The 27,808-nt window shown below is 44.7% G+C and overlaps 7 protein-coding genes and 1 long non-coding RNA gene across 11 annotated transcripts; 4 read left to right on the top strand and 4 right to left on the bottom strand.

Moving 5' to 3' along the window:
• Window positions 1-695: 695 nt before the first annotated feature.
• LOC6533313 (carboxypeptidase B) lies at window positions 696-2,510 on the top strand. The gene is made up of 2 exons (XM_002094003.4): window positions 696-1,341; window positions 1,409-2,510. The coding sequence occupies exons 1-2, from the start codon at window positions 802-804 to the stop codon at window positions 2,384-2,386; spliced, it is 1,518 nt and encodes a 505-aa protein (XP_002094039.2). The 5' UTR covers window positions 696-801; the 3' UTR covers window positions 2,387-2,510.
• On the bottom strand, window positions 2,499-6,268 carry LOC6533312 (nuclear valosin-containing protein-like). Of its 3 annotated transcripts, none has more exons than XM_015194411.2 (9): window positions 6,109-6,268; window positions 5,788-5,911; window positions 5,397-5,726; window positions 5,293-5,343; window positions 4,902-5,242; window positions 3,567-4,835; window positions 3,174-3,506; window positions 2,883-3,107; window positions 2,499-2,820 (listed from the first exon to the last, which is right to left on the bottom strand). In XM_015194411.2, the coding sequence occupies exons 1-9, from the start codon at window positions 6,163-6,165 to the stop codon at window positions 2,752-2,754; spliced, it is 2,799 nt and encodes a 932-aa protein (XP_015049897.1). In that variant the 5' UTR covers window positions 6,166-6,268; the 3' UTR covers window positions 2,499-2,751. The 3 variants fall into 3 exon arrangements, with proteins under 3 accessions (XP_015049897.1, XP_002094038.1, XP_039230930.1); XM_002094002.3 differs by having other exon boundaries at window positions 5,293-5,340; XM_039374996.1 differs by lacking the exon at window positions 6,109-6,268 and adding an exon at window positions 5,969-5,990.
• Window positions 6,269-6,618: 350 nt separating this feature from the next.
• LOC6533311 (sphingomyelin synthase-related 1) lies at window positions 6,619-10,907 on the top strand. Its single transcript, XM_002094001.4, has 4 exons — window positions 6,619-7,468; window positions 9,103-9,606; window positions 9,663-9,829; window positions 9,892-10,907. The coding sequence occupies exons 1-4, from the start codon at window positions 6,883-6,885 to the stop codon at window positions 10,405-10,407; spliced, it is 1,773 nt and encodes a 590-aa protein (XP_002094037.1). The 5' UTR covers window positions 6,619-6,882; the 3' UTR covers window positions 10,408-10,907.
• Window positions 8,570-9,095, bottom strand: LOC120321637. The gene is made up of 2 exons (XR_005561361.1): window positions 8,769-9,095; window positions 8,570-8,695 (listed from the first exon to the last, which is right to left on the bottom strand). It is a non-coding gene; the product is annotated as an uncharacterized LOC120321637 (long non-coding RNA).
• Window positions 10,908-11,384: 477 nt separating the features above from the next.
• LOC6533310 (akirin) lies at window positions 11,385-15,070 on the bottom strand. Its single transcript, XM_002094000.4, has 4 exons — window positions 14,723-15,070; window positions 12,795-13,166; window positions 12,366-12,722; window positions 11,385-12,309 (listed from the first exon to the last, which is right to left on the bottom strand). Exons 2-4 carry the CDS (start codon window positions 13,036-13,038, stop codon window positions 12,299-12,301), a joined length of 612 nt encoding a protein of 203 aa, XP_002094036.1. The 5' UTR covers window positions 13,039-13,166; window positions 14,723-15,070; the 3' UTR covers window positions 11,385-12,298.
• A 492-nt stretch (window positions 15,071-15,562) lies between these two features.
• LOC6533309 (SH3 domain-binding glutamic acid-rich protein homolog) lies at window positions 15,563-20,564 on the top strand. 2 transcript variants are annotated; one of them, XM_039374373.2, is made up of 5 exons: window positions 15,563-15,945; window positions 16,841-17,278; window positions 18,338-18,415; window positions 18,640-18,691; window positions 18,745-19,682. In XM_039374373.2, the coding sequence occupies exons 1-5, from the start codon at window positions 15,901-15,903 to the stop codon at window positions 19,551-19,553; spliced, it is 1,422 nt and encodes a 473-aa protein (XP_039230307.1). In that variant the 5' UTR covers window positions 15,563-15,900; the 3' UTR covers window positions 19,554-19,682. The 2 variants fall into 2 exon arrangements, with proteins under 2 accessions (XP_039230307.1, XP_015049896.1); XM_015194410.3 differs by lacking the exons at window positions 18,640-18,691; window positions 18,745-19,682 and adding an exon at window positions 19,824-20,564 and having other exon boundaries at window positions 15,567-15,945.
• LOC6533308 (translocation protein SEC63 homolog) lies at window positions 20,433-24,250 on the bottom strand. Its single transcript, XM_002093998.4, has 4 exons — window positions 23,773-24,250; window positions 22,335-23,044; window positions 21,018-22,266; window positions 20,433-20,953 (listed from the first exon to the last, which is right to left on the bottom strand). The coding sequence occupies exons 1-4, from the start codon at window positions 23,894-23,896 to the stop codon at window positions 20,775-20,777; spliced, it is 2,262 nt and encodes a 753-aa protein (XP_002094034.1). The 5' UTR covers window positions 23,897-24,250; the 3' UTR covers window positions 20,433-20,774.
• Window positions 24,251-24,731: 481 nt separating this feature from the next.
• Window positions 24,732-27,507, top strand: LOC6533307. Its single transcript, XM_002093997.4, has 7 exons — window positions 24,732-24,936; window positions 25,008-25,174; window positions 25,246-25,380; window positions 25,465-26,003; window positions 26,065-26,154; window positions 26,217-26,386; window positions 26,457-27,507. The coding sequence occupies exons 1-7, from the start codon at window positions 24,833-24,835 to the stop codon at window positions 27,298-27,300; spliced, it is 2,049 nt and encodes a 682-aa protein (XP_002094033.2). The 5' UTR covers window positions 24,732-24,832; the 3' UTR covers window positions 27,301-27,507.
• The last annotated feature ends 301 nt before the right edge of the window (window positions 27,508-27,808 follow it).

The following is a 27,808-nucleotide window of genomic DNA, read 5'->3' as shown; positions in this document are numbered from 1 at the left end:
TGCGCTTTTCTACGCCCACGCCGTTGCTCCTTTTCCCGCCGCTCGTGCTCCTCCTGCTCCTATCCACCAGTTCCCACCAGTCAAGCCACCCCGTCCTCCTGTCTGACATTTAGCATATTTGCGTTTTGTGGCAGCTGCAGCCAGGCTGAGGGATTCCGAGCCGGAATCCAAATCCAATTCCGCATTACATGCTACCGTGCCCAACTTATTAAACGTTGTCGCTGTCCCATTTACCCACTGCGAACTGCGCACACAAAGAAAAATCTAATTGGGTAAAAGTAGTTTAATTTCTACAAAATATACTGATAAAAGTAAAAGGTACAAATGTAAAAAAAAAGCTAAGCTAAAAGTTAAATGCAAGCAATTTGTTAGCTAATCTGGAGCAATTTAATAGCATAAAAAGGTAGTTAGAACTTAAGTTTTAGTTTTAGTTTGAATTTCTGGCAGTGCATCAGCAGGAGCAACTCAATGGGCGTTGGACCTTCTGTGGGAGTACAAATTCCGCCATTCAGGAGTACAAAACCCAAGCGTCCGCTGCTCCAGGCCCGCACAATGGAGGAGAAGCCCAAGCAGGGCGCACGGCTGGCTCTGCTCGTGGTCGAGCGGCTGCACCTGAACATCAAGTGCCAGGTGAGTGTGCCACCCAGCAGGCCTGGGTAATTCCACCCGGATGTCAGTGGCTAGTTTCTCAGCCTCAGTATTCATTTGTGCCTCATACGAAGGGCGAAATACTTAAAATCTCAAGTGATAAATCGTTTTCTTGTTTGTTGCTCCGTAAAAATTGTTTCGTATTCTCCTACGATGGCCACCATATCCAAACGTAAAACTCAGACGGCCAAGGATCGCAATCGTGATGCTGCCACTACGGCGCTACGCAGACTGGTTATCCCACGACCGGACATCCTGCACACCTACCTGGAGTACAAACAGATCAATCAGTATCTGGAGTATCTGGCCCAGCGGTATCCCCACTTCGTGCACGTCCACATCCTGGGCCACACGCACGAGAAGCGTGAGGTACGCGCACTGGAGATCAACTGGATGAACTCGGAGAACGTGGAGCTATCGCCGCAGATGCGGGAACACGCACCGCGACTCTTCGACCACGCACCCAATGGACGATTCACCGTTCCGGTGATCCACGTGGGTGAGCACTGCCGGAAAACCGTCTTCATAGAGGCGGGCACACATGCCCGCGAATGGATTACCATCTCCACGGCCCTCAATTGCATCTATCAGCTGACGGAGCGATACACCAGGAACATCGAGGTGCTCCGGAAGCTTCGCTTCATCATCGTTCCGCTGGTCAATCCCGATGGCTACGAGTATTCCCGCACGAAGGTAAGCAAGGATTTTCGTTATAATAATTACCAGCATGGGATTGTAAACGATGCAACCAACTCCTTAGAATCCCAAGTGGCGCAAGAACCGACGGCCACACAAGTCCACCAAGTTTGTGGGCACTGATTGCAATCGAAACTACGACGTCTTCTGGAACAGCGGACCCAGCAAGATCAACCGCAACACATACAAGGGTGAAAGTCCTTTTTCCGAACCGGAGACCCGGGCCATGCGGAGCATTCTGGACAGGATGAGTTCGAATCTTCTGTTCTTTTTGTCCCTGCACTCGTATGGCCAAAGTATCATGTATCCTTGGGGCTACTGCCGTGACAATCCGCTTTTCTGGCGCGAACTAAGCTCCCTGGCGAATTCCGGCAAGAGTGCGATCAAGTCCTACAATGGCCGGGAGTACCGAACGGGAAGCATCAGCTGTCTGACCAAGCGAACCATTGCCGGATCCGTTGTGGATTATGTATACGGAGTGCTGAAGGTGCCGATGGCTCTGGTGATGGAGTTGCCATCACGAGAGCTCGGCTTCCAGCCGCCAGTGGAGATGATCAGTCAAATTGGACACGAGAGCTGGTATGGGATTCGTGAGATGTGCAAGCGCTCCTATGACCTGCGAAATCAGATTGCCCGTGAAAATGATCCACCAATGCCAGCACCGCGACCGTCACGTTACGAAACCAGTAGTGAGGGCGTGGCAATCGGGAAAACGTCAACGTCCACCGAAGAAGCCACTACGGCTGGTGGCGATTGTGCCAAAACCACGTCCAAGAAAAAACGATCAAAGCGCACGGTTCGCACGCAGCACGAGGACATCGTACAGCTGCAAAATAGTTTCAAGGCACGTGAAACACAGGACCTGCCCGAGGGCATTCAAGTCCTGCCTCCAGGACTCTTTCCGCGGCAAATGGAGCCGCGTTATCCACCGATAAAACGTTCTGGACTCAGTCGTGATGGGCAAGGTGGTGGAGATGGCGCCACTCTGACCAGCCGTGGCAAACCCACTATTTCTTCACAAATGCCGCTGGTTATTCGATGAGCTTAAAACTTGGTTTTGGGATTAGCGTGGGAACGTATATATAAAATAAAATAAATTTTAGATTAAATAAGTAAGTCAAACTTAACTGCGATGAACCCAAATAAACGGTCTCTTTTTTTACATACATATAACGTAAGGTTTAATATAAGCTTGCTCTTCAAATTTAAATCTTTAAAAGTAGGTTTTCCAATTTATTTTGTAAATTAATACAAACAATAAAGAAAATTACGTTGAAATTATGTAGTATTACAATGTTTTTTTCTGGGTAACATTACGAAAACTATTCGTTACTTTCGCAATTCTAAATTTATTTGATTCGCGAGGATTCTTATCGGCTAAAACAACAAACAATGTTGATGGGGTTACTATTCATTCATGTTGGGTACCCTAGAAGCTGCGTATTTCAGGCGCAGTTTATCGTATATTTTGCGGTCCTGTTAAGAAAGTAGATACATAATAAGCAATTTTAAATAACAAGATATTGAAACATTCCTACCTGTTCGTTAACTGAGGGGCGAAGCTGCTGTAAAGCTTCCTTGAAATGCTGGCTGCGTACGCACAGATCGTCAAGGCTTGTGTCGCCATTGTTTAGAGATTGGCGCAGGGAAAACATAGAGGCCTGCTTAACCAGTCCTGCCAAGTCAGCGCCAGTATAGCCTTCAGTTTGGGCAGCAATTTCATCAAGATCCACATCATCGGCCAGAACCGGACGCTTTCCGTTCTGCAATGCAAAAGAAAAGTGATTTAAATATAATTTATTAAATAAAATAAATAAGCAAAATCTTACTTTGGTTGTGGCCTTCAAGATCTCAGTACGTTCGCTCTGCTCGGGGAAACCCACGTACAAAATGGTGTCCAGGCGACCGGGTCTCAGGATAGCCGGATCAATGATATCCGGTCTGTTGGTAGCCGCCAATATGTATACACCCTTGCGCTCCTCCACGCCATCCATTTCGGTCAGCAGTTGGTTAACTATACGAGTCCCGGAATTATTACCGTCGCCGCCATCCGATCGCTTGGGGCACAAGGAGTCGAACTCGTCGAAGAAGATGACGCAGGGTGCAGAGTTCCGGGCGCGTTGGAAGCAGGCACGCACAGCGCGCTCGCTTTCGCCGACATACTACACAAATACACAGATGATTGGCAAGGCAAGAAAGATACAAAATTTCAATTATCTCACCATGTTCATAAGCTCGGGCCCCTTCACTGATATAAAATTGATGCCAGCCTCGTTGGCAATAGCCTTGGCCAGAAGAGTTTTGCCACAACCTGGCGGACCGCACAGCAGAACGCCTGATGGAGCTGTCAGCCCAAGACGTTCCAGCATCTCTGGATACTTGACTGGCGCCAAAACAGCCAACTTAAGCTCTTCGCGAATTTTTTCTAGGGCACCAATGTCATCCCAAGTGGTGTCCGGCACTGTAACAAAGCCCTCGCGCTTGGCGGAAGGCTGCATCACCTTAATGGCATCTACGAAATCGATGAGAGTGAGGCAGAAGTTTGGATCGGCGAACTCCTCAGGCGGGTTATCTAGAAAATTGGTCAGCTCGGCCAGCGTGGGTTCGTAGTATTCGTCATTGGAGGAGTCAACTTTCTGCTCAACGACTTTTTTCGGCTCTTCGTTAGCGACTTCGTCTACTTCCATGGCTGCATCCGTTGATTTCTTCGGCGATTTCTTGGGTGATTTGCCGTTGGTCACTTTTTCGGGGGTTTCAGTTTTAGGTAACTCGACTTCTGATTTCTCCTTATCAGATGTTTCCTTGTCACCATCTGCCTTTGGCTCGGCCTCTGCATCTGTTGCAGTTTCCTTATCATTTGAGTCAGCAACAGTTGTTTGTTCAGCCTTTTCACCTGCCTCCTCGCTCGGTTCGTCGTCATCCAAAGTGACCGTTGTCATGTTCTTCTCACTGGCAGCGTGCAGTTCACGGAACTTCTTCATTGACCTACGCTTCACAGCCACAGAAGCTGCTCGGCTGACGAGAGCCATCAAATCAGCACCGACATATCCCGGTGTAAGCTCGGCAATCTTATCATAGTTAAGCTTTGGATCGATGGACAGGCCTTCGCACTGGATGCGCAAGATTTCACGCCGCTCCTTGCGCGACGGGATGTGTATGGCAATTTCGTGATCAAAGCGACCGATGCGACGTAGTCCAGGATCCAGGACATCGGGACGCGTGGTGGCCGCGATGACGACAACTGATTGACCAAACTCGTTGGCCTTAAGGTTGTCCAAGCTGCTTATCAGTTGTGACACAATGCGACGTTCCATATCCTTGGACGCCCACTGACGATTCCCTCCGATGGCGTCGATTTCATCGATGAAAAGCACACACGGCGAGTAGCCTATGGCCTGTTCAAAGACCTCGCGAATCCGCTCTTCCGACTCACCAGAGATGCCACCAATTAGCTCCGTGGCCGGTATTTCCAGCAGAGGCATTTTTAGTTGCTGTGTTGAAGAACAGAGATAGTTAATATATGAATTAACGATTTAATTTCATTTTATAAAACAAACCCCGCTAATGGCACGAGCAAGAAAGGTTTTGCCGCAGCCTGGCGGCCCATGCAGCAATAAACCTCTCGAAGGCAATAATCCCAATTGAAAGTAGAACTCCGGCGACTTAATGTGGATCAGCATCTCGCACAACTCCTTGAGGGTGCTATCCATGCCGCCAATGTCCCGGAAACTTTCCGTGGTGTGCTGCACCTCCAACTCCTTTTTGTACTTCCTCGGGCGGTCCCGATTTTGGTTTTGGTGCAACTGCTGATATAAGCCTGGTGCATTACGGTGTTCTTTGGACCGCGAACCGGCGTCATCTAAATGATTCTTAGCCCGATGCCCCACACCTGGATGCACTAAAGCAAACGATTTAATACATTTTTCTAAAGTAAATCAAATAACTCACATTTTTGCACGGACTCTGTCTGGGCGACGTGAATAGTATTCGGTTTAGCTGCTAATAGAGAAGGTTATTAAACTAAGTCAAAGAGTCATGCATTCGTAACCCACTTTTCTTTGGAGCGACTGCGATCTCCGGCACTTCCTCCATTAGGCGTTTTAAGGCGTTGGCCTGAACTGCTGGAGGAGCAGCAGCTGGAGCTCCATCTCCGTTGGTGGTGTTTGTATTCGAGTCATCGTCGTTGTCATCACCACTGGATATATCGATGGGCTCGCTGATCGGCTTGGGCGCCAGCGGCTTTCTTGGTTGACTGTACAGGCTGTTCATCATATTGTTCATCACACTATTGGTGGGTGGCGCCTCGAATTCCTCGCTAACGCAATCTTCCTCGGAACTGCTTACCTTGTCCAAGTTGTAGCTTTCCGATATGATCGAGAACGCTGCAATATAAATATTGTTTGACATAAATATAACAAACACACGCCCAAGTCCAATGTTTACCTTGGTGCACCAGCTGTCTGAAGGGTCCGAATTTGCGACGTGAATATTCCGGGTACTTTTGCATCAACTCCCTGGTCATCTGCTTCACATCCAGGTAGGTTTCCCCGATGTGCTCCTCGAGGTACTGAAATCGAAAGTAGAGCGCAATTAGCACACGATGCGGGTAGCCTGCGGACCTAACCTTGTTTTCCCTTGCCCAAATTCGCCGCCCTGCGAAGGGTTTTTGTGTTTTTTTTTCCTGCTTTACATGGGAATTTACCGGCTATCGGGCAGCTGGCAATGGGGAAAGTGTGGGGGGATGAACTCGGAATTTTGACGCACCTTCTTTACTCGGATCGTTATCAGATGGTCGTGCAGCAGCGGCTTGGCTTTCTTCATATTATTCAAGGATTACTGCAGTCTAGACATTCGCACGAGGACAATTAATTCACTTTGCCGCTCGCAAAATGCTAACGAAGCTGTCGCCTCGATATGTTCGCTTTGCAGGCCGTTTCCACTCTTCCACTTCTTCGTATCGGATGCGTGTGTATCGAAAGGGATTTATTTCAATCAAGCGTTATTTTATATATTATCTGTACTTGTCTATACAACTCAAATGTTTAAATTTTTAAATAATATTAAACGGTGCAAGACCAAAGATTAGGCCTTTAAGTCTTGTGCTATTTTCCAAAGCCAAGCTCTACAATTTTTTAGTGTGAACACGCAGTTATTGCGACAGTAACTGTCCAACGATAACAATGGCATGCCCAAGAACTATCGATATCCGCCAACAGCTGTTCGCCGTTGTTATCTCGCTCCCGCCCGCAGCATAGTCGCTCTGCTCTGCTCTCTCGCTCGCTCTCTGAACGGAACAACTGAGTAGTCTGAATTTTACAAGTAACCAAACCAAAAATTAAATGTGCTTTTACATCAACAAACGCTGGACGCGCAATAAGTGAGGTGTTAATTATGCGCCGCAGCAGCAGCCAGCAGTGAAATAATGTTGCACTCCGTCTGAATTCGGCCGCACAATTGTTTTGGATTGGATAAATCGCAAAATTGGAACGCATAAGAAAACAGCCAGAAGAACACCGAACGGAAAAAAAAGAAAGCGCGATGTGCGACGGTGAAATTGGCGATCCGGTGACTCAGCCACGTTCCGAGGGCGGCGGATTGGTCACAATGGATGAGGTGACCCGGACAGATAAGCACCTGACCAATGGATCGCCAGATCCGGAGCCCGTGGATCCACTGCTGGTGGCCCACTGGTCGATCGAGAATGTGACCAGTTGGGCCACCTACACCGAGCACTTTTCGCGAACACTGCTCGACTGCCTGCGCCAGGAGGCCATCGACGGGGAGGTGCTGCTCTCGCTCACCGAGGAAGATGTACGGGATATGCGCTACAAGCTGGGCTACAAACTCACCTTCGGGGAGCTCAAGAAATTCTGGCTGGCGGTGCTCAAGCTACAGCTGCTGGTGAAGAACAGCTCTGCGGAATCGGTAATGCTGGGCATCGAGAGCCATGGCGGGAACTCGGTCTACATGCCACTAGCCGGCACCGGCTGCGGTCCACCATCGTCATCCACGTGCCCCTGTCCGCAGGTCGAGTGCCCCAGCTATGTGTCCGACTGCGATACCTACTTGCGCATGGGCGGACGCTATGTGCCGCCGGAATACTTCAAGACCGCCATGAGCTTAGGTGAGTGGTCCACACTTCCCACCGACGACAACCTGCCCCCCTTCAATTACGAAGGTCAATTGTCCATTGATTGCTTCTACGGGCTTATCGGTCGTGTGCCAATTCTCGAGAGCTTTTCTCTATAGCGCAATTCAGGCATAAACTTTCCTTGCGATAACCGAGAAGTAAGAGGTTTCCCCATGGGAATGACTATTATGTATATGTACATATGTAGATTGCAAGCTAAGGTGCTTATGACATATAAATTACGCAGATTCAGTTTACTGGCGCTTTGCCCAATTAACTTTCAAGCAAAATGTATTGGTCACTCTTGAAATATACTATATACTGATATTGTGGTTCTTAGGGAAAACATACACTTTGATCTTTTTGAATGTCTTACAATTAGTTCTTGTCATGTTTCCCTCTTTCCTTGTGACAAACGTTGCTTTAATTAGCACAATTATTTCTGGAGTTCATCAGCCAATATAATCACTACCCAAGTGATAAGCCAACAATAATAAGTTCAATGTCACGCATGTTATAAATGCTTAATCAGACCATACGTCATGAATCCCCACTTATAGTCTCTGTACTATACCCATCCTACAAAAGTAAACGAGTTTACCTTCGAGTTCATGGGTTCATTTGCTGTGACTTCTAAACACGTCACTCTAATTATTATTAAATAGTTTCTGCCCACTAGTGACGCATTACTATTATTTATTTCGAGCACTTTGGAGGTTATTTGTGGAGACGCCGCTCGCATTTATTTGTGTACTCATATGCCTCTCATTCTGGCTTACTGGTTTTATTATTTGTGAGCTTGGGCTTTGAGCCTTTTGTGTAACTTTGCGTGCCTTAAATTTCAAATTCCGATTTGTTTATGATACCCTTCAAACGGCTGACTTACTTTACTTGGAAATTTTCAACAGCTTAGCGGCAAAAGAAAACATAGACGCTGTAGCCAAGTGCATATTGATTTGTATTATTGTTAATCTGATTTAGTTTTTGATAAGGTTCCGCTTTTAATATGCGTTACTTAAAGGTCTGTAAACAGATGTTGCATTCAAGAATATATTAAATATTTATGTGAACAAAGTCCAAAACAAAACAATAAGCTTATCTGGGCTAATTTGCTATCAGTGGCTTTTTATTTCGATAATGCATTTATCATTACAGACTGGGTTTGTTTTCTTTTGTCATGGCCACTTCAATAGATAAGTCTATATTTTTGGGCAGATAAAGCTACTGAAAGATAATTCTTTGGGTAGTAAATATTACACTTTTATCACTGTCAGAATGGGGTCAAATACATTACCAACAATAATAAACTGAAAAAGGTTTCTTTCCTTTGTTAAACGGTTTGCGCCTTATATACTAAGTTGTTATACAAACAAAGATGAATTTCAGAAAAACGTATTTATTTGCCACGAAATCGTGTTTAGTCATCATTGTGATTCAACTTAATAATATAAATGTTTTTAGCAATTAAATATATAGAAAGTATATGCAACACTTTCAAGATTTAATTTGTTCTAGCCTAGAGTTTCCAGATTAAATTGCCGATGTCATGATTATTTTTTACACGTGCAGAGCTATGTTAGTCACAGTCTGAATCCGCTTGGTAACTAAGTTTTCTGTTCCATCAACAGGCTACTCGTTCGTTGTCACCTGGATAACTTCGTTAACAATGGTTATTGTCCATGAGCGGGTGCCGGATATGAAGCGTTATCCACCGCTACCGGACATCTTCCTGGACAACGTGCCGCACATTCCGTGGGCCTTCAATATGTGCGAAATAACCGGCTCGCTACTGTTCACCATTTGGGTGGTCGTCCTGATCTTCCACAAGTACAGATTGGTCCTTCTGAGGCGTTTCTTCGCTCTGGCAGGCACGGTTTTCCTGCTGCGCTGCGTCACCATGTTGATCACATCGCTGAGCGTGCCTGGAACGCATCTGCAGTGCAGCCAGAAGGACTTTGCCATCGATGATCCCAATGTGGACATGGTGGGCGCCTTGATCATCCGCATGTCGCGGGCCTATCGCATCTGGAGCGGCCTGGGCATGTCCATTCAGGGCGTAAGGACCTGCGGCGATTATATGTTTAGTGGTCACACGGTGGCCTTGACCCTGCTCAACTTCTTCATCACAGAATGTGAGTTAGTATTATTATTGCCAATTTGTATTCACTGACTTATTTTGATCTCTCAGACACGCCGCGCAATCTGTACTTCCTGCACACGCTGACCTGGCTGCTCAACATGTTTGGCATATTCTTCATCCTGGCCGCCCACGAGCACTACTCCATCGATGTGTTTGTGGCCTTCTATATCACCTCCCGTCTGTTTTTGTACTATCATACTCTAGCTAATAACAGAGTAAGCACTTAATGATTTCTCCTCAAAATATTGAACTATCTAATATTTCCTTCGTTTCACAGGCTCTCATGCAAAGCGACTCCAAAAGGACGCGTGTTTGGTTTCCTATGTTTAGCTACTTCGAGAGCAGTGTCGATGGCATGGTGCCCAATGAATATGATTCACTTGGCTCCCTTATCGATGGGATGATTGAACAGATGTTCAAGGCCAAGGACCAATTGGCCATATCCGTGAAGCGCTGCTGGCTGGATGCCCCGCTGTCCGGCAATTCATCAGCACACATTTTTGGGGGCGAATCTGATCAATGCTTGCGCAATGGTACAGCATCGGCCGCTTTCTTTAGTCCCAACCAGTCCATGATCGGAGGATTGGGTCGTCAGGGGAGCCAAACGCATTTGAATAGCTCCCAAGCCGCGGCGACCACACCCACAGCGGCAACATCGGCGCCGGCAAAGAGTTTGCAGACCCAGAAGAAGACCTTCAGGGATGCGAGTGTGGATCCCTTCTCCCGAACGACGTTTGCTGCCGGGCAGGAAAGCGCCAAGGATTCGCCGGTGAAGGAAAAGAAGCATCTCTGATTCTCAGAGCCATTCGCTCTTCCACATTCGTATATCGATGTCGCTCTTCGAAAAGCAAACATGCTGAAATCAACCATACCGACTGATATTTTTATTTCGAAATTTCCATCGATCCCCTTCCTTTCACAGCTCCCCTGTATTATTGACTGCATTCTACCATTTGTAGTGCCTTCCGGGTCAGATCCCCCCTGAGTCGCGTCGAGTCTTTCCTTAGTTTACTTGTGGAATTTGAATATCGAAGTTTTTTTTAGCCGGGAGACGCTCCACGTCGGCTTTTAATTGATAATGATGATAAGATAACCCTCCTCATTCCGTTCAATTGAGTTTTGAACTAATTGTATTTATTATTGAAGACTTTTTAATGCATTATTATGTAATTGTAAGCATGTGAATCAAGCGTATTTTTAGTTAACTAGTGTTAAGTTTGGAAAATTTCTGTTGAACGCACAAACATCAATAAATCAAAATGAATATTCTCAGAGTCTGGAGAAACCACAGTAGAAATGTATTCAATTTTATTCATAAATGGAAAGTTTTGCACAAAATGAATTTGTGCTCAGTCTTTTCCCCACCTTAAAGAAGAAGCCCAAGTTTTGCTAGATTTGCAAATTATATTAAAAAATCTTGTTAATCATTTACCATTAGCTGGATTTGGAACAACCTGAACCAATTGAGTTTTATTAGGAAAGTAAGGTTTGGTATAAATAATATTGTGGGTTACAAACGGATGAAATTAAAAGATCTCTTCACAAACAGAATAAAAAGCTTTAAAAAGAAAAGACCAGCGGGCTTCTACAATTCATCATTTTATTTTTGTTTGTTTTAATATAAAAATGGCATTTCTTTACTAATTTTAAGTTTAAATTACTAATATAAAGTATGTATGATTGCGGTAATTGAAAAATATATATATATCATATATTCTTGTATATATTCTTCAAGGTGTGAAAAAATAATTGTAATGAACATGAAACATCTTCTGTCAAGCGTTTATTATAAGAAAGCGTTCAATTTGACTTTATGAATAACTTTTATACGTTTGTGTTTTCCTCTTTTTTTTCAGTATTCATTTTCGTATAGTGTAAAGCAATAATTCGCATCAAAGGAAGAAACAATTAACAAACGATACTCGAGAAAACAGGCAAAGTCAAGCGTTCGTTTCTCGCCTTAGTGTACAACCAATATGCAAAAATAAACTATGAAAAGTGTTCTTCATGAGTTGTGAGTTATCTTTGTTGCTTCGCTCGTGGCCTTCCGCTCATAAATTACTATTTCAAAAAACAATATATGTAGTTTGATACGTTTTACATCATACCTTATATGCTACATGTGTACCTAACATTATATTTGCCAATTCTGTCGGTCAGTTATGTATGTACGAAGCTACGTTTGAGGTTTCATTGAATCGTTCTCTCTACGGATGCACCATATATGTCTGCAGTGGCGGTGTGCTTATAGTTCTTCATATTAGATATTTGTCATTTTATTTAGAATTTTCGTTATGTGAAAAACATAAATTTAACAAGTTTTGTTGGTTTCTTTCGTTTGTGGTTTCTGCTTGCTGTTAAATAATTCATCCCTTTGCTGCTAACCGATACAATATATATGTAAATCTAGGCATAAACTATAACTGCTTTCTTCTTCGCGTGTATTTCAAAATATATTAAACACGATGTATGTTGTAGTTCGTTTTCTTTTTTTGTTTGTTTTTCTCTTTTTTGCTTTTTAGGTTTTTTTTTGTTGGTTTGTTTTGCGTTTGCTTTAGTTTCCTTATTTGTTGTTTGTTTTAGTTTATGAGGGCTGTTGTTGTCGCGGTAGATCTACCGTCACATAAGATCGTAGTGCAATTATTAATTTCTTTTTTTTTGAGGCTCCAGCTGCCTACACAGCTTTACGACAGGTCTGTAAAGATAAGGAAATTAGCATTTTAACCATAAAGTATTTTAGTTTAAACTCACAGCTAGGCGCTGCCTCGTAGCGACGCTGTATCTGATCATATGTGAACTTGACGAAGGCATCGTACTGTTCGGCCAGCTTGGTGGTCAGCACGGACTCGTAGCGCTCCCTCAGCTGATTCTCGCGCTCCTTGATCATGCTCTCGCAGATGAGCTGCACCTGCTTGAACGTGAACAGTGCCTTCTCGCCGTGGCGCATCAGGTTCTGTGGGCTGTCCGGGCGACGCGGACTCTCCGGACCCATCTCCGATCCGCTGGACTCCGAATCCTGCATGCGCTCCAAAGCCGACGAGGTGATCGGCAGCTGTTTGCGCTTGTGCAGTCTCTTGATCTCGTTGCACAAGCTCTCGGCCATTTTGTCTGTAATTCGGATAGGTGAAGGTTGCATTTAGGTAATGTGCACAAGCGGGGACATTAAACTGATTGACTCACCTGGTGACATTTTGGCCAGCGACGCCTCGCTGAACGGACTGGGTTCGGTGTTGTCCTTGGCGAATCGGTTGCTGGGCGTGTGGGGCAGTCCAGCCGAGGTGCTAGGACCATCGCGGTCACGGGACGGCGACGATGGACCGGCGTTGTTACCGGCCTGGCCAAAGGGATTGCAGCGGCGGCGCTTCGGAGGACGCTGGTTCATCGACTCCCAGTCAAGGGCGCGTTTCAGGGTTGCACAGGCCATCGCTATGATTGAGGTTCTACTTCTCGGTGCTCTGCTGATGAATAGATGGTTTGCTTGATTGTCGCTAGCTGCTGATTATTGCCTCGATTCCGGATGATGGATGCTGCAGATGGATGATCAAGCGTCGGCTGCAATGGCCAAACAAACAATGAATGAGTAAGGTGAAGTGAACACCTTGCTGGCAGAGAAAAGACGGCCACAAACTGGTTTCCAGGAAAAAACAGGATTCACAGGCGTGCACTCACGCACACGCAGCCGATAAAAGAAAATGGTGCAGCGATTTATGGCTGCCAGTGCTGGCAAATTGTTCTTTTTCCCGCTAGATCTGCATTGCATGGGCAACAATTATTAAACGCTCTCTTATCTTATCGTTTAATGGGGCGTGATTTCGGAAATAATTAAAAGGGGTAAGGTAGCTAGCAGATGCTTTAGAGCTATAAATACAGCGGCTTTCATTTCGGTGAATCCCTAGGTTGGACTTCGTAAACTATAAGGTGATCCACATTTGTTTTCAAGTTAATTATTGCATAAAAAAGTACAGTTACTCATGCCAAAAATAAAATGATTTATAATAGCTTGTATTATATTTCTAAAAAAAAACCAATAGAAAATAAAGGTAAATGGCAATAAAAACCTTAAAATGCCAGGTTAGCCAGAGTTTAATGACTTCGATGACGTCCGTTTTAAGACAAAATATTCATGGCAAAAGAGAGGTGAACAAATTTAAGCCAACCAAAAAAATTCGTTTATTGCCCTCAATTTTACATTCGTCACGATTAAATAATATTTTTCAATCAAATTGAATATTATTCATATTTTATGTTCTAATAGTGTCATGGCTAATTTAGAACGGAATGACACAAATTTTGTAAAACCTACATTTAAAAGAATAATATATTTTAATTAAATTGGCTTATTTAGGGTTTCTAGCTTTTTCCGGATATCACCGACAGCACCGATGCCCTGCAAGCAGCTGGTGTTGCCACAGGAAAAGGGCGATACCGAATCGGAATACGAATCCAGAAACTCCGAAGAGAAGGAGAAACAGCATAGGAAAGCAATGAAACGAAGTGGCGCAGCGCAATTAAAGGACGGCCGACAACACAAAAAAAAGAAAGAAACCACCACGACAAAGGCAAAATGCATAGCAATGCAGAGGGAAAATAAGAAAACAGAGAAGAGTGTAAACTGTAACCTAATAGCAGAACAACCACCGATAAAAGAAAACTACGCAGGATAATAAGCGTGTTCTTTCTCTCCCCTTTTCTTTCTCCTCTTCTTCTTCGCTGCAGCGGCAGCTGTACCAGCTGTTTTCCGCACTAACACACGCACACTGCCCTCTCGATAAACCGCAACACGTGTGTATGTGTCTGCTACTGCTGTTTCTGCCCACAATTAATACATTTTTAGAGCCATGTTTAAAGTTCTTTTGAGTTTTACGTTTTACTCTTTTACTTGACAAATGCCTGAGATTAGTTTAAAAAAACGCAACCAAAACGACAGCAGCCAAAGCGATCACACTAGTTGTCTCACTCTCGCATGCACACACAGAGACACGCACACGCACACCGTTGTGAGTTGGAATGTTGATTTCATGAAATTTTAAAAATGGTCGAATCGCATATCATTATCAGCTTTTCAGCGGAACAAAAAATGAATTAGCTTTTCCAACCATCGCACTTACGTTAATACGTTTCTCGGTTTTGCCGTCCGACTGTGTATTCTCTTTCTGCACCACTTCACACGCGCTTTATTTACTTTTTTACTGTGCCACTACTCCGCTGGCACATACGCACGTACATTTACGTTCCAACTTCGATTTAGGTTCTTAGTTTAGGTTTGTGGGTAGATATTAGTAAAGTTATTGCTTGCTGGTTATTTGAGCAGTATTCCAAAGGCCACTGAAATGCACTGTCAATAGGTATCCGTCCTCTGCGATTCGCCTGCTATAATTTACAAATTTTCGTCTCGCTTCTTGGCAAAAATGGACGACGATGCTTGCGTGACGGGACGTGAACAGAGTGACCGCACTGCGACCGTTACGATTGGCCACCCTGCCAACGAGTATATACCAAAAACTACTTTCTGGTTGTACCAGAATATACCAAAAATAATCTTATAATACCAAAACAAATTATTTTTAAACTATGTACTTTTTTAACTGTATAACTAATTTATACGCAAAGAAAAAAATTTGTTTTGCAATAAACATCTGCTCTTGTATATTTTATGTAACATATTAATGTCTTCTAATTTCATATGCCTTGTTTAATGGATCAAAAATGCTCTTAGATGTTCTACATGTTGGATGGACCTGTGCTTTAAAAAGCTGCCATAATAAAGTTTTATATAATTTATTTATAAGCTGTCGCTCATACATCCCAAAGCGTTAAAAAGTCAGAACTTTACATGGAAGCACAATTAACTTATAGTGTTATTAATAAATATTTTAAGAAATCGCTTAAGTAAAAGGCTTAAAGTATTTTAAAAAGTAAATTTAGTATATTTGATAAGCCGGAAGGTTTTCTATAGGCATTAAACCGCGGTCACACCATTCGGTTCAACGACAAAGTAGGAAATATTTTCCACTCCTGATATCAAATATTTTTGCACTTTTATAAGCGTCGTCAAGCAATTTTGTGTCCGCGTCTTCGCCGTTTTAACAACCAATAAAACCATCGACCTTGCCCAGTGCGTGTGCCTTCGTCACCAGTGGAAAAACATTACGTAGGGGCGCAGGACGGAAGAAAGCAGGAAAAGAAAAGATCTAAAAATATTTTTAATCGTTGTGAAAGTAACCAGCGGATTTTAGTCGCAAATTATTATTTTATTTGCGGTGCAAGGACACAGTTATCTGCGAAAATGGTCTTGAAAGTCTACGTCAGCGGCATGTCCGGCAATAAGGAGGTGAGTTTGTGGGCGTGGTGGGCTTAAGACCGAAATAGTGTCATGTTATTGGAATGTTTGGCCCTGTTATTAGCAGCAAACAGATAAAAAAGAAAAGAGCAAAACCAAAGTGGTGACGAACGCATTGCAAATTCTATTTCTTCTGCTGCGTTTCGTGCATGTATGTACGTGCGTTGGACAATGATGATGATATAGTGTGTGGTATGTAAGTTTGTCTGGCTGTACAGTCAAAGAAAAACAAGTGGGTATTTTCGTGAGTGTGCTTGTGTGCGAGGTTAGTGGTGGCAAGAAGCAGAACAAACATACATTTCATTGCCCATATAAGCTCATTCCACTGTGAACTGTAAATTGTTCATGGAAGAGAGGGATTTCCATTGATCGCAGTTGCGTGGGTGCGTGTGTGCGTGTGTCTGTGTGTGCATGCGTGATGGTGATTCACTTACCCCTCTCTCTTTCGGTGCCTTTGTTCAATTGGCAAAGTTATTCCTCTCCCAATAAGAACAAAAACATAACGGTCATTGTACGGTTCACAATAGTCGTTTTTGTCCTGCCTATGTACACGTTAAAAAATCGTAGGAAAACACTTACATATTCTTATCGTATGATAACTGCTGGGGTGCAACAAACCATTTTAATTAGCTTTATCATATCGTGAGGTACTCGCGTTGTTTGTTTGTATGTTTATATTGCCGGGGAGTTGGCTTTGCGTGTGCTTGTGTGCGTTTGGGCTTGCCGGTAACATTTCATTAGCGATTTGTCATCGCTGTAATTAACAGTGTTTTTAAAGGTAGTTACACTGAACAAAACGATGTGATAATTTCCTTTTAATATACATTACTTTTAAATCAATTTGTGCAAATAAGTGCATTAACTGACACTCCGAATTTGATTTCAGGTGAAGAAGCGCCAGCAGCGCGTTCTGATGATCCTGGACAGCAAGAACATCAAGTACGACACGGTGGACATCACGGAGCCCGGCAAGGAATCCGAGAAGGAGCTGATGCAGAACAAATCGACGAGCAACGGCGGCACGGTCAGCGATCCAGAGCCCCGTCATCCGCTTCCTCCGCAGCTCTTCAACGACGAAGAGTACTGCGGCGACTACGACGCCTTCGACATGGCCAACGAGATCGACACCCTGGAGGTGTTCCTCAAACTGGCACCCGCCGACACCACGGCGGTTAGCACCGCCCAAATCGAACTGAAGCAGGAGAACGGCGATGCCAAGAAGGAGGAGGCAGAAGCGGAGGCGGCTACAGATGCGGAGGAGAAGAAACCGGAGGCCGGCGATGGCGGTGTCAAGGAGGAGGAGGAGGCTGCGGAGAAGGCCGAGGTTTGAACTTGAGCTATTTTCACGTATTTTCCGTTAACTGTTACGACGCAACAAACGCAGCCAGCGATCATCTGCAGCAGAGCAATAGAATTAACAACAGCAACGTCTTGAAACTAAAGCCCCACAGTTAACAGCAGATATAACCCCCCATGTTACCTAACAGCACCGACACTACCAACTTTCTATATCCATATTTATGGCACCCGTCTCCGATTTCAATGCCTATAGGGTTCGGGGAGTTTTGGGTAGTTATAAAAATAGTTGCATAATATTAAGTGCAATCAACTTGAAACCCCTTGGAAATTATAGGAAACTTACAACCTAACTTTTAAAAGCACGAGATATCTTAGATTTGTATAATCCTACTAAACCCAAGTGGCTTAGTTTTTTAAAGACTTTTTTAGACCTCATCGGTAGCTATTCCCCGGATTTTATAGAGCTAGAAATCGGATATCTTCCCATGACGACTGCGGTTCTTAAGCTAAGTTCATGAGCGTATTTAAGCGAGGGCGTTCGATTGTGTTAGCCCCCGGAGAAAAGACAATTTTAATCAAAATATTTATATTCATTAACTTACATCCTTGAAAGAACTTGTATGTACCATTTATACACACCTGTAAGGACTCGGAATACACGCCAGCACTTAAGCCTAAGTTGGATTAGTGTAGTGAGCTGAAACTTATTGTGCAGCCGTTATGTTAATGCTAAAACATAAAAAAGCGCTGCCCCTGTAATAAAAGGAAATATATTTGTATTAACTAAAGAACTATAACCAACCGCAAGCTTGTTTTTCTAACACTATGCAACACACTCAAACCCTAACACATCACTTCATTAACTCAACAGCTAGTTTAACAAAGAGAATGTGACAACTAAACTCACTCAACGCCTTTTCTACTACCAAATTATCTATAGAGGTTTTACAAAGCTGGTCTTTAGGTAGCTCTTTGCAAGAAAGATTATGAACTGCAATATTCTTGAGCACGTTTGTTGCTCTAAAGACCGACTTTAGTTTCGTAATGAAAAGCATTATTAACAAGTGTGAGTGATTCTCCAAAGAACGAAGACGCTGACGGCGAGGACAAGGAGAATTCAAAGGGCGAGGCTGAAGACGCCGAAGATAGTGCCGAGCAAAAGGTAAACTAGATAGATAGATCCTGCATGACCCAACCATAACTCTAGAGTTTTAGAGCTTGTATGAGCTAACAAAGGCATGATCTTGCACCGTAGTAGCCCAGCGATTGTAGAGATCAGTTCTTGTAAATACAACTTCCACTTTCCTTCCCCCAAAAAAATATACAAAATCCACCCATCAACAAACCACAAACATTCGCACGCCTAATCCCACCACCCACAAAAAGACTGAAACCGAAGAATCTGGGGATAAGAAAAAGGAGGAGGAGGAAACTGCAGGTAAAGTAGGCAGATTGTCCCAAGACTCTAATCAACATTTCTACCCCGTAAAGAAGCTGAAGGTGAGAAGCAGGAGGAATCCGAGAAAGTGGATACCAAGGAAGAATCAGAGGTTGAGGGTACCAAAGATGATGAGGTGGTAAATGGTGATGAGGATGTTGCAGATGATGATAAACAGTCCGAGAATGATAAAGATGATAAGGATGCGGAATCCGAGGATGCTAAAGATGATAAGGATGCGAAGTCCGAGGATGTTAAAGATAAATTAGCGGAGAATGAGAGCACAGAAACATCGGAGGATGTGGACACCACCGAAAAGTCAGAGGTGGAGGCCACCAATGAAGAAAAGTCCGAGGATGTTGATGCCGCTGAAAAATCAGAGGCAGAAAGCACCAAGGATGACGACGATGAAAAAGCTGAGGAAACTGAGAGCAGCAAAGTCAACGAGGATGATAAAGTCGAGGATGTTCAAGGAAAATCTGAGGAAACTGTAACAGAAAAGCCCGAGGAGGCGGATAGTGCTCCAAAGTCAGAGGTTGATAGTACCGAAGATGAGAAGGCTGAAAAATCGGTGGAAGTTGAAGATAAAGTGGAGGAAACTGACAACACCAAAGAGTCCGAGGAAGTTGAAAGTACTGGAGTAACTGAGGTTGCAACTACCAAAGACGAAGAGGAAGCAAAAGCAGAGGAAAATCAGACCCAAGAAAAGCCCGAGGAAGTAAGTGCGGCAGAAAAGTCTGCAGATGAAACCGAAGAGAAGGAGGCTTCAGCAGAAGAGAAGGCAGAAGACACGCCCGAAAATGAAGAAAGCAAACCGGCTGAGGAGAGTTCCTCTTCCGAAGAAAGCGAAGAAGACGAATAAGCAAAAGCTACCAAAATCGAATAAACGACAACAGAAACCCACTGACATCCGCATCACCAATACCAATGCACAAGCTCACACACACACGCACTCGCACATAAAAACGCACATTTAGCCAAATAATTAAAAGAAACTGTTTTGTAAATAGAAACAAGAACCCACTAATATCGAGTCTGGTGACGGGTAATGAACCCTAGTTTAGGCCATTTTGTGACTTTTATTTACAATTTCTACCCCTTTCGCTCCTGTCTACAATAACAACAACGCAAGAAGTTACCAGCGACAACAACAGCAGCAGCACCAGCAGCAGCTAAGAAGACTTCAGATTCCCAATCGGATCTCTTATTGGACAGCGAGCGAGCAGCGGCTGCGCAGTAGGCGTCGACGCTAACGCCGGCAGAGGCAGCGCCAGCTTTGATTTAATTTATATTATGATTTTTACAAACTATTCGGGCTTGTTGCAATTCTCACCTGTTTATGCTTAATTATTATTTTATATTTCGTTGGTGTAGCAATGATACAACTGTTTTTACTTTATTACAAAATGAATTTTCTTTTGCTCCGAAATAAATTAAACTTTTAAAAGCTACAAACAATTAAATTTGCTTTAAGTTTACCAAAAATGTAATAAAACAGTCAACTTAAAAATCGTTAAAGATTACGCGTTGTTAAGATCATAAACAATAGAACAAATAATGAATAACTTGAATGGTTTAAATTAAAGTAATTGTGATGCTATCTATTTAAATGAATAAAATGTTAAACAACAAATTCAGCAAATGTTCAGTAAATTTAAGTTGATTCAGCATTAAAATTAGTGAAAGCCGTAACAAGCCCGTGGGTTTTCTTTTTCAGTTTATAACACAACAAAAAGAGTAGTAATATCAATAGACTTTTGTATTTACGTGTCTCACTTTTAGTTCTTGTATCCAAATAATTAAATATACAGTACATTATAATTATGTTTAGTACAGTACACGGTAAAATGAAGTTATAGTTATTTACGCACTAGTTCGGGGTCTTTTTCCATTACAAAACTAGTAAAAATGCGAAGGAAGGGTCGCATTGGTGTGCCTCCGCCGCCACGCGAAACTCATTTACTAAAAGGAAAACAAAGAGGCGTCTCTTCCCTCCCACAGAAATAAGAGTGGAGGTTGGAGGTTGATTGGGGGTTCTTCGGATTCGGGACGTCCAGCCTTCCGTCGCTCTGTCCATCTAGATCTAGTCGCTGTCCTCCTCATCGGACGTATCTGTGGTGTAGTCGCTGAGGTTCTCCTGCTGGTCGGTGTGCTCCGGCTCCGATTCGCTCAGATCCCACTGAGGATGATCTGTCGGTGGTGCGGGCGCCTTCTGCACATCCAGTTTAAGCTCCTGCTGCTGGTCCATGCCCAAATAGGAGTCTGAAACAGTGAGAACAATTCAATGAAGGTCTAATTCAAACGGATCTCTTCCAGCTCAACTCACCCGATCTCAGGCAAACGGTGAACGTGTAGACGCCTGGCCAGCGCGGCGCAGTGAACTTCAGCTGGATCTCCTCCTTCTCGACCAGATTGGTCACGTGATAGGGCGCCGTCAGCAGGGTGCGAGACTTGCGATCGCATATGTAGGTCCACCAGTACTCCTGCTTCTCCTCGGGGAAGTAGGGGCAGTGGACGGTGTGCGACAGCCGAGACTTGCCCTCGAGACGCTCCCTCTTGTTAAGCTTAGCTTGCAGCCGCTCCCACTCCTCGTCATCGTCGTCGTCCAGCGAGGAGTTGTTCTTGCCCTTCTCCTCATCCTCGCTGCCACTGCCAGCAGCCGATTCCACATCGCTGCCCTCCGCATTTCCAGCATCCGATTCGGCATCGGAATTACCCGCCGCCGCTTGATCCTCGGATGCCGTGTTCGTAGCTGTGGCCGCAACCTTTGCCGGCACCTTCTTCTGGTTTTTCTGGTTCTGTGCTGGTTTCTTACCTCCCTTTCCCTTTCCACCTTTACGTGGCTTTGCCCAGGCGGAAGCCTTCTTGACTGGCGCAGCGGCAGCAGCCTCATCCTCGTCACCGGCAGCCTCTTCGTTGGCCTCATCCTTGATGCCCTGCTTCTCAGGTGCCTTCGTGTCCCCGAAGAGCGTCTTCATGTCCTTGCGCTCTAGCGTAACCGTGACCGTAACTATGGCCCCGGCGGTTACCACATTGGTGTTCTCATCGTCGATAACCTCGCAACGAATGGAGAAGTCAATCAGCGGCATCTTGCCTAGCACTTTCATCGTGTTCTCGTACTCAAAGTCCGATAGGTTCTTTAGCAGCTGACGGCTCTCTTCCGGCTTGAGCTGAGCGAATTGCTGCAGGTTCTTGACGTGCCTCTTCTTGTTCATAAAGTACAGATGGTCCTCGGTGAGGTGGGGCAACTGCAGCAGTGGTGATTTGAACTCCCACAGGCCTTGGATAATCATCGGTGACATCTTCATGCAGTTTTCAATCGTTTCGATGCTGGGCAGTCGGGGCACACGTCGGGCATAGGCCATCATGACCAGCTGGTGGACGCAGGAGACCATTTCTTGTACCAAATACGGGCACTTTTTCACCACAAACTGACGATCGCGCTCCAACGTTTCCGGATTGAGGGGCATTCGACTGAGATGGGCATGCAGGATAGCGCGGGCCTTGATGGAGTACATGCGGCACAGCGGATGCTCCTTGCACTTCTCATTCAGGTTGGGCAGCTGTCGAATGAGCTGTATTGGAAAAGGACGTGTCATTTGTAACCGCACAAAGTAGGGTAATGCCCAGAAAATGCACTCACCGCCGGCACCTCGTCGTTATCTGACTGGCGCTCCTGGACTTGCGAGTTGTGGCGCTTGTCAAACTCCAAACTGGCCGCCAGCACCATAAGTGCCCGCTTAAGCAGCATGTGCGGTGTCTTGTGGATAAAGTAGAAGTACATCTGAGTGGTATCCAGCAGCACCTTGTCCCCGCTGAAACGGATGGATCGGTACCACCAAACACCCACCGCCGAGGGCATGGCCACCATGAAGACCAGGCCGTACAGACCCAAAACCCAAACGCTGTTCTCCTTCTCCACAATCCACGAGGGCAGGGCGATGCCAAAGGACATGGCACCCGGTCCATCCGGATTACCATACTTCTCGTAGTTCTCCTTGGCCACATCGTCGGTGAGCGCCTGGTACGCTTTGCTCAGCATCATGAAGGACTTCTCGTCACCCGTCTCCTTGTCGGGATGCAGCACCTTGGACAGCCGATAGTAGGCCTTCTTGATCTCGGCCTGCGATGACGTTGGCGGCACATTCAGAATTTCGAAGGGATCGAAGCTGGCCATCTCGTAGTCGAACTGTGAAACGCGGTACGTGAGAAAGAGCAACAGGGCCCAGCCCAGCACAATGGTCAGCTTGATGGTCCATGACGTCAGAGCCCTGTACGGCTCGGCATTGGCCAAGATGGTCTTCTTTTTCTGGCAGTCGGCGCACTGACATTCCTCTTTAAGCTTGCTGTTATCTGCAAGTACATGCGTATACGAAAATTGGGTCAGTACAGGTGTAATGTATATTTGATAATATTACAATATTAATAATATTTTACTTTAAATTTCAAATAAATAGAATCATATTTTAAGCAGTACCTTTTATCTTTGGACACAGTGAGTGACTTTAAAAGTACTCTTAAAATTAGATGAGGTCTAAGCATATTAAATTTGTATTTTTACCGGGAATGCCAGCGTTACAGAAATGAAAATCTCGAGAGAGGAAAATCTTAAAAGAGTACACGATTGGTCAGCGAGCGTGTGTGCAAAGTGCACGAAATACAACAAGATCGCGATAAGTCAAAGGTAACACGCTCTTGAACACTCCATCGATCGCGATGATAGTGGAGTTATCTCGATTTTCGCTACGCATAAACGCTTCCGGAGCGTAGAGTGCGCTGTCCCAATTGGAAAATGAAGAGAGCTCGACTTGCGGTAATCGCAGCTTTCACCCATACGAAGACGATGAGCTGACGTTGTTAGAATAACTTATTGGAACGTGTCCATTTGCCGCGGAGCTCGAGGGCGGGAGGAGAGTGGGTGGAGAGAACGAGAGCGGGGTAATCACATGTATGTCTATGTCTTACTAGCACTCACACACACACGCACTCGCGCACAGCTGCAGGTGGAAAATTAAAATAAAAGAAAAAAAACCCAAGAGCGAAGAGAGTGCGATTAAAATCGGCTCGGAAGCGGCACTTACCTTCTTTCTTTTTACGTGGCCAATAGTAAATGGTGGTCGGTATCAATATTAGCGCCAAGAACGATAACACAAAGTAGTAAAACGTTCCGCCGCTCTCATCATACTGGAACTTTTGACCCGCCATCTCCGGCAGCGACTATATGTTATTTGTATTTTGTGTTTTATGTTTTGTCTGGCACTGCCTTTTGGCTCCGTTCCTTTCACTGCCGCTTTCCCTTGCACTTTTCCTCCGGCGGCTCCAGCTGATGTTGCTGTCGCGTTGGAGTTATCGCTTCAATCGCTGCGCCCCGTGGATTTTCAATCGACACGCGGCGATCGGCGGGCGTTGGAGTCGAATAGGGCAGAAGCTGTTGCTGCTGCGGCTGCTGATGCTGCAAGATTTCGCGAGATTGGCAAGCCGCGAACTTAAAAAACTCTGTATTTACACCGACGCATGAGACTGACACGTAGGGTTGTTTGGCTCGTGCTGGAACCGATAGACGTAGCTGGAGCGGAGCCGGTTCGATTGCGCGCTAATCGATAGATAAGTGGCAGCATCCATATGCTTAGGGCTGCCAAGGCTGGCGGTATTTAATTTTTGAACTTGATTATTTATATATTACTATTAGCGCTAGGATACCAAGTATTATGTATGTATTATGTAAATGTTTTCAAGCTAAGTTTCTTTCAGCAAATTTTCAATAAATCTGTATTTTTAAATAGTTTTGGGTGGTTTTTTATAATATTTCAAGTAACCCATAACCAACATGAGCTTGAGTGTATGCCAGCTATGAATACAAATCAAATATTTTCTCATTAAATTGTTGTTTTAGCTTTTCATAGGCCTCCAAACCTGAAAGTAAAATGAGCCAAAATGGTGGCAGTGGTAAAGGGCTATTATTTAACTAGACAAAAGGTATGACCGCTTTAGGGCTTTTCTACTGGCTTGCCTTTTTGGTATTTTAATGGAGATCGCGGGATAGTGTGCCAGACATCGAAGTTTGCGCATAAAAGCTGGTGATTTCCCGGTAACATTCCATTCGCAGCGCAATTGTGGCCACGGAAAGGTGAGGTCTTAAAAATGGCAGAGAGCACGGAAAACCAGCAAGTTAACCGCACCGCACGGGAAGTGCAGCAAAACTTTGCAGAGTCGCTCGGTTACGCGGAAGAGATAATCTGGGATTTGTAAGTACTGCGCAGTAGAATTTATGTTCGCTAAAGTGTTTGAGTTGGGGTTTTCCCGTTTTGCCCTTTAGGTTGTCCCATGAACAATCTAACGTGCTGAGAAGAAAACTCTGTGAACTGATTCGTGATTCTCCGCCACCGGAAACTGAAACTCCGGAAAATAAAAAAATCCGGTTGAAGTTAAACGCAGATAATGAGCGGGCCCGTCAAATCATTTTCGATGCTGTTTGGGAGCAACGTGAGTTGGATTTTTATAATTTTAAAGCATACATTTTTGTTAGCTTAACTGCCTACACATTTGTCTGCCAGGAAAATATACCAACCGTCAATCGCTAACGGCGATCATTTACGTAATGGTGGTAACTGACGAAACGGACGTTAATCGCGCCGAGGATTGCAGAGCTTTCAGTGTGCACCCAGTCTTTCGGGCCCGTCGCTGCGTCAGTGAGTAATTCTGTGCACCTATATGTGTTTCTTGATCCATCACATAAGATAAGCATTTCTATTACTCTCTGATATATTTCTCAGCTAACAGCAGTGGCACCAGCAGCGATAGCTCGAATTGCTGCAATCTATTTATCGATGAGGTGGGCCGGGTCTACCAAAACTGGGAACAGTATGTGCAAACCAACGAGTTGCCCGCCGGAGTGATGGTGGCCCCAGAGAGGGGTATTTACCGCCTGGTCAGGGACCAAGTACGTTTGGATAAGTACCAAACGCCGGCGGGGACCACCAACAGAAGGGTGCTTGGCTACCTGGATACTGGTTCGGCAGTCGGAGGATTTTTTGCAGCCTGCGTGCCTATAGCTGCCCTACTAACGCTGCCGGTATCCGGTCCGGTGATGGCCGTAGCGGGAGCAGTAGGTTTGGCCAGTGCTGGATACGCCACAACGCGTTCTGCCAGCAGGTTAGTCGATCGCAGCCAACACGAGCAGTCTATCAATGTGACGGACCGTGAGGCGCGTGGTCATTGGCTGGGCGTGACTGCAGGAGCTGTTGGATTGGGAGCGGCTGGCGCCACCACAGCCTTGACAACGGCCACAAATGCCGGACGCGAAGTGGGAGCGGTGAGTCGTTAGCCCCCACACCGTAAGAGCATTAAACATTACCCCCAAAACCATGTTATAGATCACCCAACTGACTGTGAATGGCATGAACATATCCTCGATCGTTGTTTCGGGCACTGGAGTGGCCAACGGTGTGCTGGATCTGATATTGGCAAGTCTGATTAAGATCCCCATAGCTGCAACATCAAAGCTAATGATCTCTGCTTCCCACAGAAAGCGAAAGATGGTGATGACATTACTGGAATGGATGTTCTGCAACTGTCCGCATCGTTGGTGCTGCTCACGCACAGTGTCTACAACTTCAAATTGGCTTCTACCATAATTAGTGAGACAAGCAATGCTAATATTGCCGACTATCGTAGAAATCTTTCTAATAGACAGAGGTGAATAACGTACAATAAGATGCATTCTGTTCTGAAAAAGAGTTTTTCATAACTAATTTTCTTCTATTAGGCGATCCTTTGACAAGGCTGCCAAGGAGACCGTTCGGTTGAAGGGCAACTCTGTCGGCAAGCTGGACATTATACGCAACGTAAACGAAATGTCGCCTCAGGAGTTTAATGATCTTTTTAAGATCAACAAAAACTTGAATCAGGAGGGCGTGCGATACTCATTTGCATCCGAAGGCACCGGCTTTTTGCTAAATGGCGAGGTGCAGACGACGGGAGCGGAACTGCGAGCCAGTGTACAGCATAACCAAGGATCGAATGTCCTAGGCACAGTTAGTCAGCCCATTCCCGGTAGCCATGCGGGGTCAGGTCGCCTGCAGCTGGACGGCGTTAATCAGGTTTCCCGACTAATCGGACCGCTGCCCACATCCCATTCCCGCCAGGAACCAAGTACTTATGCTGCCGGCGTCTTCATCTTACAGCTGAGCTCCGTGGTGGTGAGAGGTGTGGTTTTCGCAATGGAGAAATACGGAACAATCATATTTGAGCACGTAATCAATGCTGAAAGCTTTGAGCATCTAATCAACGGCATGGCCAATAACCTTGAACCAGAACTCTTTGACTTTATTATGAATTTGACCCAAACCTTCATGGACGCCATGCTGAATAACCTGACCTCGGTGCTAAAGTTCTATATATCAACGGAGTCCGTTCTGTATCGAATTTTGCAGATTGTGCAGATTTTAAGGAACTACGAAAACATGCCAAATTCTGTGATTGCGGATCACACTGGCGAGATCTTAAGTGCCGTCAGGGCGTACTTCCTCAGCCTAAACCCAAATGCGTTCCCGGATCTACTTCAAAAGTGTGCAAAGTGCGTCGGCTACTTCAGCATTCGTCCCTTGTAAATGTTTGAATTGGGACTTGTGATAATTGTTGCCTTGTTGTTAAACCACAAAGAAAAGTTAGTTTTATAGAAATGTAACCAAATATGCGCACAAATCTTTATACGCAAATAATTATTGACATATCTTACTCAAATTGGAGCACAAATTGACAACGATTTATTAGTTTTTATAAATAAAGATTTCTTTTCTACTGCAGTAGAATTTTAATGTAACGAGTCTAATATCCGGTTTTCAAGCAGAATATGTGATTCATCCACTAATCTACCTGGGATTTTTTAATTCTAAAGAGAAATGCACATACATATGTTGATATGATGTCATCTGGGGCAATAAATAAAAGGATAAGCATGTGTGTAAGGGAACTTGATGCTTTCGGAAACAGGAAAGAGGTCGGGACCAAATCATTTTCTTTGTTGCTTAATTTTGCCATAAAATGTATTAATGTTTGATAGTAAACTATTTTAGCTGATGTTAAGATATTTTCTGTTATCAAAAATTCAAGATAGTA

Source organism: Drosophila yakuba, chromosome 3L (genome assembly GCF_016746365.2).
Source record: "Drosophila yakuba strain Tai18E2 chromosome 3L, Prin_Dyak_Tai18E2_2.1, whole genome shotgun sequence".
In the NCBI taxonomy this organism is placed as follows: Eukaryota; Metazoa; Arthropoda; class Insecta; order Diptera; family Drosophilidae; genus Drosophila; species Drosophila yakuba.
Note: the sequence above shows the minus strand (reverse complement) of the source record. Positions and strands in the feature narration are given on the sequence as shown.